Source organism: Malurus melanocephalus, unplaced genomic scaffold (assembly GCF_030028575.1).
Source record: "Malurus melanocephalus ecotype Western Australia unplaced genomic scaffold, MMel_1.1 scaffold_400, whole genome shotgun sequence".
Lineage (NCBI taxonomy): Eukaryota > Metazoa > Chordata > Aves > Passeriformes > Maluridae > Malurus > Malurus melanocephalus.
The window spans coordinates 606,264-623,123 of record NW_026623632.1 but is presented as its reverse complement, the minus strand read 5'-3'; the positions used below and the strand labels follow the sequence as shown (position 1 = coordinate 623,123).

Here is a 16,860-nt window from a genome sequence, read left to right as displayed (position 1 = left end):
AAAAAAAAAAAAAAAAAAGGCAGAGAGAGCTTGATTCACTACATGTCATGACTATGGCCTTCTGAGTGTGGAGCTGCACAGACCATGGGGAGCTTTGCTGTGCTGCTGGCTGGCTTATCCTCAGCCTTCATGACTTGTGAAGGATCCTGTACTCTYGGTGGATCAATTCCCCACCTGTAAGGTGGGAACAACACACAATTCTCACCATTTTCACTCMCCTCTCCTACTGTCAGGAGAAGTGTTGCTCAGTACATGGACAGCGCTCCTGAAAAAGGCACCCTGCAGTCAGCTGAAGCCTCAAACATCACCATAGTGCTTATAAAAACAGGGTGACATATGGAGAGGAAGAAACACGAACAGCGGGGTTTTGGCAAAAAAAATAAAAAAGGTAGTACACCCATCCACTCTCCATTAGTCTTGCTAATCTGCTTGACTGCAGAGGACAGTCCAGTTTGAGTCTTAAGTCTTTCTGAGATATTATAATGGACTTCTTAAAAAGCTTTTATTTTAATTTCCTCAGATAACATAGATTTGAAGGGGAAACACATATTTCACTACAGACAGGATCATTTTCCCCAAGCAAATAAATATATAAAGCCAGGTGAACTAGAATGAACTGCTACAGAGATGCTACAGTAGCTTTATGAGGGCCAAAAACACTYGGAAAAATAAGTTGCTCAGCCAATATCAATTTTGACACTAAGTATACAATTGCCCCAATTATTTCTTTTTTAATAGAAAACGCTGATGCATGAGAAAAGGGGGAAAAAAAGGGGTTATTTTCCTTCTTTTTTTTAACTTCTTTGAAAATGCTAGACTTAGCAGTTATTAATTCTGGCTCGCACTATGAAATGTTTTCAATGGAGTAACACAACATACAAGGGAACCTTCCTGTGAATAGAAAAGACTGATTTAAAGCCAAAGGCAAATCTAATTTTTCCATTTAAGTGGTAAAAACAGATTAATTAAAAAAAAAAAAACAAACCTGATAAACAGGGCAAGCCTGACATGCTGCACCTTTTAGCAAAGTTTTTTTTTGCCTCAAACTTATTTTCATTACATATACACATTTATATTTAACTTCAACAAAAGCTGCAGTTAAAATATTGCAATTTCCACATTTCCATGAATACTACAAATACAGAGGATGCACTTCTTCCACATAGTAAAGCAAAAGTAGGCTAATAGTACCAAGTACAAGGAAAGCACACCTGGTACATTCATATGCTTTAACAGACACTTCCAGTTGACAGCCCAAAGTAAGCAATCACAAAAGTAGTCAACATTTCCCCCATAAAATACTTCTATTTTTGTAAATTGCAATTTCTCTATGGCAACAGATTTTTGCTGGTCCATTGGATAATTATGATTCCAGAATTGTTTATACATTGTACTTGCTTTCTTTCTTTCTAATGAATATTTGTGAAATCTTGGACGAATCAATAAAACTACACAATATACACTCATCTATTCAAAATTTTTCAAAGAGATGCTAATCTACAAGTGCATCATCCTTACATACAAGATAAACACTGCTGATATAAATGACAATATCTGATTATGAAAAGATGAAGTTTATTTAAGGTTTAAGTTTCATATAGGTTTTATACTACCTTTTTCACTTACAGATATATTTTACCCAAATCCATAAATCATCCTCTTTGAAGTTTTGTGAGAACAACCAGCTAACTAGTCATGGCCAAACAATGTAGAGGTATAACATATAAAAAATAGCTAGGTATTTGGGAGGTTAATAAAACCCCAGGAAACCTTAAACACKATTTGAAGGGAAAAAGAATTCTAACTAGGACAGGTACAATGTTTTTCAGGAACCAACTTTCAGTGACCTGTCCAACCTGTTCTTGATCACTTCCACGGACAGGGCATCCACAGCTTCCTAGGAMAACCTGTTCTGGTGCCCCATCACCCTCTATTAAGCATAGAATTTCTTCATAATATCTAATCTAAACCTATCCTCTTTCAGTCTGAAGCATTACCCCTTGTTCTATCACTAGACACACTTGTAAAAAGTCAAAACCATCTCAACTGAAGTACTTCTGCAGTGCCATTGAATGATCTAAGCTAACATTACTTACTTATATGTATTTTTAAATACTRAACCAGGTTAAATTATTTAGCCCAAATCGATCAGAAAATCTGTGGGAGAATTAAAAGTAGAACCCAAATCTCACGACTCTCAAAACCAATCTTTTTATGCATGTTAAAATGATTGAGCTGATTGTTTCTATCATAGATAATTGTTCTGATTTTGTCTGAAACACAGATATTTTTCTTCCGAGTAGCTGGTATAGTGCTGTGCTYTGGATTTAAGATGAGAATAACATTGACAACACACTGATGTTTTAGCTGTTGCTGAGCAGTGCTTACACTAGGTCAAGGACTTTTCAGCTCCTCATGGTGTCCTGCCAGTGAAGGGGCTGGGAAGGCACAAGAAGATGGAAGCGGATGCAGCCAAAACAGCTGACCAAAGCTGACGAAAATGATACCCCATAACATATGGTGGCATGCTTAACATACAAAGTTGGAGGAAAAAGAAGGAAGAAAGAGATGTTGGGAATATTGATATTTGTCTTTCCAATAACCATTATGCATGACTGAACTGTGCTTTTCAATAAGTGCCTAAACACCTGCATGCCCATGGAAAGTGGTCAATAAATTAATTCTTTGTTTTGCTTCTGCATTCACAGCTTTGGCTTTACATATTTTAATATCTCTAACACAATCCGTAAGTTTTCCAGCTTTGACCCTTTTGATTCTTTTCTTGCATCCCACCATGGGGAAGTAACCGAGCAACTGTGGGGGGCTGAGCTCTCAACTTAAACCAAACAACTGTACAAGAAAACCTAGAGCAGGACTAATAAAGCTCAAGGGATTCCACATAAAAAGACAGAAATAGAGTGACATGAAGAGCAGATTTATTTAAATCATCCAAGAGTACAACTGAACGCACAAAATCTATTTCTATGTAGCAGAACTTACACAGCAAATATAACTACCAGTGAAACATACTTTAAGTGGTCAATTTTAGTCTGATACAAGAAGTTCTCAAACTAAAAATTAAAATAGTTTGAAGCTATTTCAGAGAAGAGTCCAACCAATTCTTTTTCTGGAAAGAATACATTTAACAACAAAAACCAATTAAAAACCCAAAACAAAACAAAAACAAAAGTTAGTGAAATCTTTATTCTAGTGTTTCTCAAGATTATTATACATAAATCTTCRGACAAAACTTTCCGTTTCAAAATTGATCAAAATTATGACTTATTATTAAGCCATTCTTCAGCAGATGGCAATATGGCTAGATATCTACCTGTAACCCAAAGGACTCAAACCAAATTAATTTATGGTAAAAAACCTATTACTGCTTATTTCTTTTAAACACTAAACCATTTTACAATATGAGATTCTAATACAAAATATTATAACCTGAAAGTGCCTTATGTCATAGCATGTTYTATATAGACTAGTTAGAATGTACTATAAATTAAGGGACAAACTCATTTCCTGAGAAACACTTCAGCTTGGACATTAGAGGTCGATTTAGTAAAGCTTATGGGATGTGCTGATTTTGGATTGGATAGGGTTAATTTTCTTCCCAGTGGCTGCTATGGAGTCAGGTTTTGGATTTGTGCTGAGCATAGGGTTGGTAGCATCGAGATGTTTTTGTTATTGCTGAGCAGGGCTTACACAGAGCCAAAGCTTTTTCTGCTCCTCCTACTGCCCTGCTGGTGAGGACGTTGGGGGTGCATGGGAGGTTGGGAGGAACATAGCTGAGCCAGGTGACTCCAACTGACCAAAGGGATATGCCAGACCTATGACATATAAAGGAGGGGATGGGGAAGAAGGAGGAAGTGGGGCAACATTTTGAGAGAGATGGTATTTGTCTTCTCAGGTCACCATTATGCATGACAGGGCCCTGCTCTCCTGAGGATGGCTGAACACCTGCCTGCCAATGGGAAGCAGTGAACGAATTCCTTGGGTTTTTTGGCTTGTGTGCATGGCTTTTGCTTTCCTATTAAACTGTCTTTATCTCAATCCACGAGTTTTTTCACTTTTACCCTACCTATTCTATCCCTTATCCTATTGGTGGGGGAGTAAGCATGTGGCTGCGTGGGGATTGGGGGCTGGATTAAATCATGACACTGGAGCACRAAACTTGGATGAATTCAATACTGTGCTATCTTGAAATTACAGACTGCAAATGAAAACACCCACCTCACTTCATTACACAGATTTGACACAACAAACTAAGCAAGTAAATTGCATTTCAAAAGCCTCCAGTATAAATAGCAGTTTAACTGAACTGCAACAAGACACAGTAACTCCACAATCAGCTTCCTCTCTGGATGCTCCATTTGCACAACAATGAACCATGCAGTAAATTGAARCACCTTATTCCATTATCCCTTGAGGGTTTGGATTCCAAAAATTACCAAAATTTTGCAAAGCCTTGAACCCCTTGTTCACTATGGCATTTCTTCTAACACATTAAACAAGAAAATAACCAGGAGTCATAAGAAACAAAAAGAGGACCCAYACCACACACAAACTGATGGAATATAAACCTCTAGCAAAAAAAATGCTTTGGAACTCATGCGAAACCACTGTCACAGCCAAACAGCAGATAATTTCTTCCATTTTTTGGGAACCTGTAGAAACATAAACACCTTTGGAATTACTTGTCTGCAAGCCCTATTCTCCAACAGCTTCTTCTTTTGCCTTGTGCTACTTCTGATGCAAGAATGTGAGCTGACAACCCCAAATTTTGGACCAGGAACACGAAAAACACCTGTACTGAGAAGYTGCACTCCAAGCTATTCTCTTTTTTTTTTTACAATTTGAATACCAAGCACAGGAAGGTGTGCCAAGACTACATGCCAGCCTGATTTCTGAAACTATAGCTTGACAAMCCCTTAACTACATACATTTATCACCAACAGACCAGCAACCAAGAAGAGGCTTTTTAAAAGGTGACTCACTAAGTCAGGGCTGGCAATAAAACAAAATATCACAGAAACAATGTTTTTCAATTTTAGCACTGAAGTCTAGCATTCAGTGCAAGGGCTTACGAGAGTGGGACATGGATTTATGAATTCACTTGTAAAGCAGCAAAGTTACAGCCATCCAACACTTTTGTCAACATAATAAAAATTTATTAGAAATTATCACACCTTGTTGCGGTACAAGATTTTTTCTTGTCCTGAGCTTTCAGTCTGCACAATAAGTCTTTGAGCAAAGAATACAATGAATAGATCTAAATTCTGATGAATACAGACATTGTCAGGCAGGTTGCAAAAAAATTTCTTTCTCTTATTCAGGAGTTAAGATGTTATTAAAATTTTGTACTTCCCCTGATCAGTAAAGGAGTGATTTAAAAAAGAAAGCAGCATTAAAACTGAGACCCCCGTATTTAAGAAAATAGCTATCAGTCATTCTAAGTCATTCATATTTTCATTTGTCAGTGTTGTATCTGTATAGAAGAAAACGGCACTTATGCAAAGGTAAAATGGTACTCATTAAATACTTTCTACTCTTAAAGGACAATAAACCCAGGATGCTTTCTTTATAAACCACTGGACTCAGTAAGGCTCACTGCTCTGCAGTCATGGAGAATCATTTAGAATTGATTAACATTTGACTAAATATTACTGTTGCGTGCGTTCTCACAAATTTGCTCTCTGGGWTACAAACATAAAAAAATCTACTAGGCAAGTGATATAATGACTCACAAAACCCCTTTAGCCATGGAGATGCTGTTAAACATTCATGTCACTTCTTTGATGACATTTTCCACATCAGTGTGTTTCCAGCATAAGGCCGACATTTACCAGGGATCTGGTTTGGTGCTGCACGTACAYCTGGACATCCTGCTTATCTGCTCAGAAATTGTTACTGACATCACAACAGAGCTTATTTACATATACAGAATTTACAGTTTTCTCTTTTACTATTAAGTCTCAATTAAAAAAAAAAAAGGATTGGCCATTTACTTTCTTTTTGAGAGTACAAATGATTGTACATTAAGATAACAGCATTGTAAAGTACCTCACACATCCCTGTAAATGTTAAATGGAAGTTTATTAGATGCTGAATAAAACCTAATTTAACTGAAGCATCAGACACATATATCTTTTGCAATTCAATTGCATTTTATTGTCCAGTGCAGACAAGCTCAATTTTCTTATATTCAGTTTTTTCTTATATTAAATTTTCTTATTCAGAATGGAGACTTAATGAAGCAAAAAAGCTATACCTAGTATCAAATTCTTTTTCAATTGCTTTATATTGTCCTTGCAGGTTTCCCATTTTCTTCACTTGTATTCTTTTTCTAGTCTCATAATAGTTTGAGAAAGAGCCATACATCAAAATCAAATATTAGCTTCAGGCATAAGTGGATCCTTCTGAGCAGCTATTTTACTGTGGCTTGCAATTCTGCTTCGTTTTCTGTTTTCGGTATTCACAAACTAATTAGTTACATGGAAATTAAACTTCTGCTGTGTTCTATGGGGATTCAAATAAAGGCAGAAAAATGGCAGGGGTGCAGCATACAAAATGTTTTTAAACCTTCTTTCCACTTGCTTACTTCAAAAGAAAAAAAAAAGAGTACATTGCTTCACTTATATTTAGTTTAATCAGGAATATTTGAAGACCTATATTTTTTCCAATCTATGGTTTACAATATATTGTAAACCTATTTTACTAATACATGCAAAATTTAAGATGCTGCAACATGCAACAGTTCCTTTCTCAAGCATTATGACTTAATACTATTAAGCTATCAGTAAATACATGGCTGTGGATAGGTATGTTTAGGTGAAATGAGAGAAAGGGGACAGGTGGGGCCAAACAGAGAAAGAAAAGACACATACAAACACAGACAGCCTACAATACCAAAGTAATACAAACTTCAACAAGGGAATGYTTCAGTAACCTTCAACAACCACATCCAAAAAAAACTGTTTTAAAAAGTAAAAAAAATACCAAGAGATATGAAAAGAAGTACAAAAACTTYCCCTCCAGACACATTTTCAGTTACTAATTTTCAAGACAACAAAAAGTTGCAAAATAAGAGACCACAAAACTGCAGGATGTACAACCCAAAGAAGGGAACAGCTCTAAATCTGACACAGTACTATCCCATTGAGATTCAAGTTTCTTTCCAGCTCCAACTTTAGCTCAATAGAAGATGAATCATCAGTAAAATTTAGCTTTCTGTCCCATGATTTTCTGTCAYCCTTATAGAGTATGCAGATCAGAACAAGTTTTAAACAAGGACAACCAGCCTCCTTGAACAGTTCTACTTTACTTTCATCATGTATCTTGACTGACAGAGTAGAATGTCATTGAGCACTAAACAGTAAACTCTCCCAACATTAACTGTGTGACACACCTTTTTTACAATAAGGAAATGGCACTTATACACAGAGCTAKAGGGTTATGAATCCTTCTATCATCCACAGTCCTGCTGACCAAAGAAATKACTCCCAAGTCATAAGTGAAGTAATCCAATCAAAACAGAAAAATTTCAATGTAAACAATGCAAACACAGAAACCTTTTCCATATCAGYATGTCATGATTTCTATGTTATTTCATCTAGAAGCACACCAGATGTTTTCTTTTGGGAGCAGTAAGAAAATTCACTTCTTTTTCTCTTACCTAATGATTTTATACCCACCATTACACTATCAATGTACTGATAGCAGATTTTTATTTCACACCTGAGCAGTACTTAGAAAAGAAAAATTTGTCTTTTGTGTGTGYTGTTTTTCCTTCAGTCAGTGAGGACTGACTGCAATTAGCTTTAGGCTCCATTAGCATATTAGCCCCTTTCAAGAATCAAAGTAAAAATTCACAAAAGAATAGGAACTCTGTAGGGTTTTAGTCAAAACTTCCAACAGCTGCACCCACTAAGTCACACAAAGAACCGATCAACTGTTGTATCCAATTTAAGTACCATGACGTAACAGCATCTAACAATCAGTGTTTCCCAAAATTGTTCAAGTGGCAATGTATTACAAGAGAGTTTGGCTTCATGTCCTAGAGGTTCAAATTTGAAACAATTAGCTGTATCAAAGCCCTTTTGTTCATCTAGAATGCCAGAAATTTTAGAATTTGCAAAAAATACTAAGCACTTAAATTTGACCAAATGGTACTTAGCTAGTATTTTGCAGTATATAGATAACTGCTTATCAGTAGAACTGTTCATACAGTGTACAGGGCTCAATCCTGTAAATTTCTGCACATCTGCATTCACATAYCATTCAAAGGTATCCACCACATAATGTAGAAAAGTCTGTGCTGCAACATTTGGCTTGCAAGCACTACTATGATAAAACAAATAAATGTTACTTGTTCATCATTCTAGCTAAACTCTGCAGGCAGAATCAGATGGAAATAACCAGACTGAAATTTCATGGAAATAGGCAGACTGAAATTTTTTGAAAGCCACATGTTCTTTYTCATCTGACTTTCCACAGAATAGGGAAGACCAGTATCTGTGTGTACATACTGCCTAACTTCAGTAACAGGAAAATATAGTAACACGAGCTTACCATCTTAAGAGCCAGACAATTTCTATTTAAATCACTATAGAAGTACAACAGATTTAAAATTAAGAGAAATTTAGGCCACCAGAATTAATCTATCAATATTTGTATTAAGACAGTGTCTTACAGCCCTTCTATTTCCCAGGCAAACTCGGTGGCTCACAGCACACCTCAGCACTTAGTCATCAGCTGGGYTCCAGGTATCACTCCAGAGCTCTCCTTGTGCCTCTGAAGCAGAAGCAGTGCTTGAAAAACACTGCCACCTCACCTCTCTTTGCCTCTGGGTACACCCAACTCAATTATGATTCTATTAACCAGCAAGACTCATAGAAMCGGGCAAAGCAGGAAAGTAAAATTGATTATTCTCCTTTCCTGGAGAACAAGGCACAGAGATCTACAAAAGTACTTAAAAAAGCTCAGTGGGAACTGACTATATTTCTCACAGAGTTAATAGTCTACTGACACTTGAGATAATTTGAACAAAAACATAGGCCAAAATACAAAACAAATCATATGACACAATTTGGAGGTCAGTAACAAGAGTGAGATGAAAGGAAGAAAGCTATATAAAATAACAGAAAAAAATTACCACAAGGTCACTGCTAGAACACTGCTGATCCTGTTTAAATGGCCAAGAGGATGATCTACTGCTTGTAACWGAACCTACAAATCCAGCTGCAGCAATACATTTACCTTTCCTTGTTCCTGTTTTAYGAAACAAGTGTGTGTGATACACACTACCACCTGCTGGACAAAGTGAAGAACTAATCCAATAACATAGAAGGTGGCTTTGGGGCTTGGTCCTGAGAACCTCTTTACCATCACACGTACCTGAGGCAGATGCAAAACAACCTGGGATGTGTGGAGACCATATAGTGCTGTAAATGACCCCTTCATGGCCTTTAAAAGTGCATAATGACTTCCCCACAGCTGGATCCCACTAAATGAAGGAAAAAGGAAAATTGTTCAGATACACATTCAATAATAAAGGGTTTTACACATTGAAAAAAAAAAACTTCATACATACAGAAAGGACTAAATGAACTTCTTAAAGCATTTGTAGGCTTAAATGGATATCAACTGAGAGTTTAAGCAACATGTCAGTCAAAGCAGAATTTCAGCCTCAGGGTAAAAATAAAGAGCAAAAGTGCATCCATGCTGTCTCTTAACACAAAGGACTATCAGATCCAAAAGAAATCACATTTTTCACCTTCAGCAGAAAACCAACATACCAGCTTGGCTGTTTGATCCCATGAACCAGATACCACTAGCTGCTCTCCTCTAGTTTGGCTCCAGTCAACACTATATGCCTATAAATTAAATAAGAGTGTAGTTTAGAAGGAGCAATAGAATACAAATTTGAGACTGCAGTTAACCAGAGTTYCACAAAATAGACTTGGATTTGCAGGTTGCATCCTAGTCAGCTAAAAAAATCACACCAGTCAAGCATAATGAAACTGCCAACAATGCCATTTATCTGAAAAAAGATTAAATTTAGCATCTCAGGCAGACATGAAAGGTACTYACAGGCTAAGAAAAGCATCTTAAAAAGCAAAGACAGCCAAAATATAGGAAAAATAAATGTCATAACAAAACCCAGATCCGTCCACCATCACTAGAAGTGTACTTTAAAAGCCATAATTCAGACTTGAATTCCTRTCATAGATTCAATTTTATTCAAAGATCTACAGCTTCCAATTGCTAGCCATCTCTTATTGTAAATGTCATATCTCTTCAGAGCTGACTTCGAGGTTTTAGCTGACTGAAAATGCTTTTTTATTATATCWAATTCTCCTAAGAAATGTATGTCATAAAATACTCCTGATTTTCTTCTATTCCAGATTCYTTTTCTACATCCAAATCCTCAAACAAGTAAAGTAAAATAAAATAAATAAAAAACTAGTGCAGCACTGGATATGGTCTGCAAGTCAACATACTAGATGKGTTTGTCTTGGACAGATGGAATTGTGCATTAAAAAACAGCAACTRTGTTTTGAAGGTGGAAATGCTTGGACCTGTGTCACCAAATTAAAAAAAAAACAGAGAAGCTGAAAGGGAAAGAAATCCAGCAAATGCCAAAATCTTCTATGRAAAGTGTCCTGTGTGAGAAAAGAAATTGAGGTAATATTTAGTTACTTCTGGGCATTTTCCTTCCCAAGAAATATTTCAGTCTATGATAGATCCAGCTTAAATGAACTAGTTTTCATTATTTTCCATAAGTGGAAAGCAATCACTGCTCAGAGAAAAACAAGGCGCTTTATCTGCAGCTCTGCTTTTTTTTTATTTTACAAAGTCCTGTTTTCCATATACTGAAAGCAATACTGCCCTTAGTACCATTCTGTACAAACTCTCTTCCATGAGGAGTTTATAGTCCAAATGCCCAAGACATTGGGACAGTACTAGACAAAAGCCATATAACCAACTGAAAGGTAATTATTTTGGTTTTTTTTTTGCCAAACCATACCTTTACCTCTTGACTTTTCCACTTTTGCAGAAAAGCATGTAAAACATGCTCTTCTCCAACTCGACTCTCTCTATTAAAATAGTAACAAAGGAGACACGAGTACCTCTCCACATATTCTAAGAATGGAAGACATGACAGTTCTCCAAACTGGCTCCCAAGCTCCTCACAAACATTGACCTCTCCTTTTACTCCTGAATCTCTGTGATGGCCTGAGTTCAACTCCTAAGCTGCTGCTGTTTGGAAATGCCCCTAATTGTATCAATACACAGTATGCCTCTTTCACACCACAGCTCAGTAAGTGTTTGGCTCTCATATTCATACTCTTGATTTTCCAGAGAAAAATAGATCTTTGGGAAACGTGCACCTGTGCCACACTATTCATGCAGCCCATATTTAATACATTGTACTTGGGATAKATCAGATCTACTGCAAGATAAGGCAAAGCACACATGGAGCTCCCAGCTCACTCCCAAGCTATCCGCACGTAGATCTGCTGAGCACGTGCTCAGACACAGACCTGGGCACATATGGCACACAGGGCTGGGACTGCTCAGCGCTCTGCAGCTGCAGTGGAGGCAAAGGGACCTGGGCAAACTCTCCTTCAGGCAAGAATGACAATCAGAACAGACAGCAGGCTCAGGAAAAACAAGAGATACTGTCCATTTGGCATGTGACAGGTCTAGGTAATAGAAAGAGGCTGAAATGGAAGATACAGTGAGGAACCAAGTAAGGTTCAATTTCATTCTTCTTTCCTTTCCACACTATCCTATTCCAACATAAATTTATAGATGTTTCAATGGAAGCTGTGTTGAGCAACTGGGAAAGACTAAGAGCATAAACCRTAGCTGTTAATCTTTTAGTGCTTTATCTTCAATCATAAAATAAATGAACCCTAGCTTATGCCTAAACAGCAGCAAGAAATGCCTCAGGCAAGATAAAAAGATGAGGAGAAAAAAGATGTAAAAACAAAAAATAGCTTAAAATAAATGTTCAGGCTCACTTTACAAGACAAATTTAATTCAAGCATTCTATTATCTCACAATCCAGTGAGAATTTGTCAAAAACAAAGTAAATTAGACTAATTTATTCATGAGATTCAGCAGTTGGTTAGTGCTGGAATAAAACTCATTGTCCTTTGATAATACAAATTCACTTTTAAATTWAAAATGCACATTCTTTTTGAGGAGGGACAACGATCTCATTTAGAAAAAAAAGAAACAGATCTGTGTCAATCTTGCATTAGAAATAATATAAAATGCAGTGACAAAATTGGCATTAAAAATGTCAGGGATTAAGGATCAGAAAGGTAGTGAGAACAGTCTGCCAGTGTTTACCACAAGCTACTAGGTAAATTCCTTCTGAGATCCCCTTAAAACTAGTTTATAAAGAATCAGTACGAACTATTCATATCTCATAATAAACACTCAGTCCATGTTTCCTAGACTGTCTTTAAGCATGGTTGAATAGGTCCACTTCTCCATGCTACCTGCTCAACTAAGACATGGACACAGAAATGTTTATTTCACAAACAACAGATGGTGTAGCAGAACCAAATTTAATTTATTGTCAGAATTTCAATGAGAAAATGACAGAAACAAACAAACAAAAAAAAAATTGGTACTATGGTTCACCTATCTCTTTCTGTAACTACTATCAGCCTTTGAACACCATCATAAAATCCTGATCACAACTACAAATTCCTATCTCAAAAGTCTCAGTTAGCACAGTATATGTATTAAACCAAAGTAGAGAAACAACAAAGAAAGGAGGTACAGAAGCTGCACTCTCGTGTAACTGCAGTCACTCAGCTTTKAGCTTTTGTGCTTCATATCTGAAAAAAACTTGAGGGTTTTGGGAACAAAATTGAATTTCCTCCATCTTTTTTTTAGCTACATATCTACTAGTTTATTTTATTGAGATTGATGTAATTCAGATAAAGCATCAAAAGTCCAGGCTAAAACGGATTGCTCTAAAGCTCAAGGACTTGACACAGGAGAGTGGAGCATTAGAAGAAAAGCTTTAAAAACAGGAAGGAAAATCACTTAAGGAAAAATATATGTACTAYAGTATAAATATCCTTAAAACTATGCAAATACAGTTATAAACCTGAATATAACATTCTTCTCCACCCACACAGCACTGCATAAAGAAACTGAGATTTTAAGAAAATGAAAGGCAGCAGTATCAAAACAAGGCTGAAGAAACACACATACTGTCCCAACATTTGACTACTGTTAATTGAGTAGGATCTCACAGATGCTAGGAGGGAAAAGGATGAGCAGATGTGAGTGCAAACCAAGTCTGCATAATGTGTATCACTCTATAACCTCAAGAATAAGACTGATACATCAACTGTCTGATTTAGTCCTATCCAATAAGACTCTCTAAAAATCACAGCATGACTGCTGCAATTTCATGCATCACAATGATTACTTAGCCTATAAGGAACCACAAATGCTAGTTCTGAATGTATTAGATTGGTGTAATTAAGCAGTACCTACCACAGTGTATAACATGCACAAGAATATGTAAAATCACTTTATATTCAAGTTACTAATTCAAACCACAAATCCAAAAAAATAAACAGAAAAAAGTAGACAGAAAACAAAATGCTGCTTTTGGTTATAAAACCACAAATAAAACTTTTAATTATTCAAATGTAAGATCATCCATTAAATTTTTTAAGTTTGCCTGATTTACCTCCAGAGTGTGCTCTTTATACACTTGCAGCGGACCTTTGGTTTTAGCCATATCCCAGATTTGCAGAGATCCATCTCCACTACAAGTGATCAACACATTTTCATTATTCTCACTCCAGGTCACATCAAACAGACCATCATTCCAGTCAAAACTAAAATGGAAAAAATGAAGATATTTGTGAGTTTTGACTAGTTAYATGCAAAGAAAATATTTCTTTAATCATCTTTTTTACCAATCTTTATGTATTTGAGTTTCAAGTGAACATCCTCACAATTAACTTGTTATAATGCAAATTTCTACAACTGTATGCCAGAATAGATAAGTTAAAGCATGAACAAGCCAAGGACCTTCCACACAGAAAATGTTCAGTCTTAAACTTGCCACGCAAACTAAGACAGAGGTACAACACGCCTCAGTCTGATCTACGGTTTCTCCAGGATGTAAGAGCACTTTGTGTCTAACAACTGTGGTAAAGGAAGAAAAAAGTCTCTGTTGGGAGAGCCCTATCCAATTTACAACACGATTACAAATCTAAGTCACAATGAAAATCCAACAGAAACGCAATCATGAATTTACTGAAGATCTCTACACTTCTTTGAAAAGGATTTCACCACACCAACAATTCACCACAAGGAATCTGATACCATATATTAGTTACTCTGAGACAATTATCAATGACTGTAGTATTATCTGATACTTTTCACTGAAGCTTCACCTAAGCTTAGGTCAAAGGTCAAGGGACTCTGCTGTAATGATAAGGGAAGGGCATGCACATGGAACACTTTGATAGAGAAAACAACACAGTCTGTGGATCACGAACTTAAGAGGACTTTCTACCACAAAATAAGTGGATTCCCTGGAAAGAAAAATGAACAGTACTAAACAAGAGCACTCAGCTGCAGTAACAGAGTGTTGAACATCTTCAAAAGCATCTTGTTTTATAATTGTGAATGAAAAACCGTTTATCTGAATATGATTACCTATTTTTAAGCATTTCTATGTCAGCCCTCTTAAACAATTGCTGTTTCAAGACTTTCCTCAAAATATTTTAGGATAATAATGGTCAAGTATTAAATCACCTCCTTTCTAACCTTTCTCCTCCTTCCATCCACAACAAAATCAAACTCCTCTCAAACTCTTAGAAARATGTATCTTCTAAGAAGGACTTCCATGACTTGATGTACCTTCCTGTTCTATTTCCAGCATAAGTCAATCATAAGGACATAAATCTAGGTGTCAAGGCACTGCTCCAAAAAAGCTAGAACTTATAATTTTAGGACAGGACAGAGAAGCTGCTCTTAACTGACATTGTCAGTTTTCTATAAAATGGTTAAATGGTGCAGGCCAGATTACTTCCCAAAATAAAATCAATGCAATGTAAACATCTGTTGTACTGCACGTAAATACAAATGCATTAATTGTATGTAAATACWAAGACCTGTATTCAGCAGATATTCTGTCATAGGAAAAGTACTCAGTATCATTAACAACAACCTAAAATATTTCACTTGTGCCATGTACACAGTAAGTTTTTCACTTACAAAAATAAAAGSTAAACCTGTTACCTCCTGAGCAGAACAATCCCAGCTTCATTTTGTTCCAGCACTGCCAGAGTTCCACAACCTAAAACAGTAAAATAACACAACATCACAACTAGCTCCCCAATGCCAAAGGAAACTAAGATAGCTCCAGCATGTAAACACAAAGGGCAACTGAACTTTAAAAGGCCAAACCATTACTTGCATAATTAAATGTCTTGTGGTCTCCTGTTCTCTGAAACAGTAATTCGCTTACATCAGATTGTTCTGGTTTGATTTTGTGTTGTTTTTGTTTTTTTGGTTTTTTTTTTTGGTTTTTTTTTGTTTGTTTGTTTGTTTTTTCTCCAGTATATCTGTAGGTGAAGTTGAAAAAGACTTGCTTATAGAGCATAAAAGTGCATTTTCCCCATGTGCCTCATGTGACAAACATACCAACGCAGGGCTCCTTTTTGTCATTTTGATTACACGGCAGACAGAACACTTTTTTCCCCTCTTCCTGAATATAGTAATACAAGCACTGAAGCTCACCAGAAATTAAACAAATCATTCAGTTCTGATAAAATACACATGGGTTCTACTTTCTTATCTGACAGGGATATTGTCAAAGTAATTCTACATGTAATTTTTGGTTTCAAATTAATGTTTTAGAGAGCAATACTTGCACTGGAAATAAAATACTGCCAGTATTGAGGAACGCGCAGCTTGGCTCTTTCAAGGGACCACAGGGTCACCAGGGCCTGCCTGGACACTCTGGGGCTGAGACAGGAACGGCTGAAGCCACAGAATCACAGAACAAGCTGAGCTRGAAGGGACCCATCAGGATCGAATCCAACTCCCGGCCCTGCACAGCACCATCCCCAAGAGTCGCACCCTGTGCCCAAGAGTATCGTCCAAACCCTTCTTGAGCTCCGTCAGGCTCGGTGYTGTGAGCACYTCCCTGGGGAGCCTGTTCCRGTGCCCAACCACCCTGTGGGTGAAGATCCGTTTCTTAATAYCCAACCTAAACCTCCCCAGACACAACTTCGGGCCATTCCCTCGGGTCCTGTCGCCGCAGAAAGTTACTTTGATATTTTATTCACACTGTGTATGTCTTTACTACCATATTTATTCTCGACCCTGTCACATGAGCGCGCCTCCGCGAGGGCGTTGAGAAGCACTCGGCACAGCGGGTTTGGTACTTGGGAAGCGGCACATCCCGGCGGGGGCAGCTCCGCGCCACCCCCAGCCCGGCCGCGGGGCACAGGCGCTGTCCCACGGCAAAACAAACGCAGCAGAAAGGGAAGTCGTCCCCAAACGCTTCGGCAGACGCCGTCYGTCCTTCCGCACACCCACGTTTCCAGCCTCCTCCTCCTCCCGTGAGGAGCCGCGTTCCCGGTCACCCCCGCCGCGCCGCCCCCCGCACCTGCCATGCCGTAGTACTGCGCGGCGGCGCAGGCCGCACGCCCCGGGCAGTATGGCGAGAACTCCACCGCGTACCCGTGCAGCCCGGGCAGCCGCAGGGCGCCCGCGCCCGCCGTCGTGCCCATGGCCCCCGCCCGGGCCTCCGCCGAGCCGCGGAGGAGCCGCGGAGAAGCCGCGGAGGTGCCGCCG

General features: G+C 37.8%; 1 protein-coding gene across 1 annotated transcript in view; it reads right to left on the bottom strand.

Moving 5' to 3' along the window:
- Positions 1-16,860, bottom strand: part of PEX7 (peroxisomal biogenesis factor 7) — a 41,066-nt gene extending 24,206 nt beyond the window's left edge. The window contains exons 1-5 of the mRNA XM_057379286.1: positions 16,673-16,860; positions 15,298-15,355; positions 13,733-13,883; positions 9,801-9,878; positions 9,400-9,508 (exon numbers count right to left, since the gene is read on the bottom strand). Coding sequence (XP_057235269.1) covers positions 9,400-9,508; positions 9,801-9,878; positions 13,733-13,883; positions 15,298-15,355; positions 16,673-16,796 — 520 coding nt within the window. The 5' untranslated portion in view covers positions 16,797-16,860. The remainder of the gene's footprint in view (positions 1-9,399; positions 9,509-9,800; positions 9,879-13,732; positions 13,884-15,297; positions 15,356-16,672) is intronic.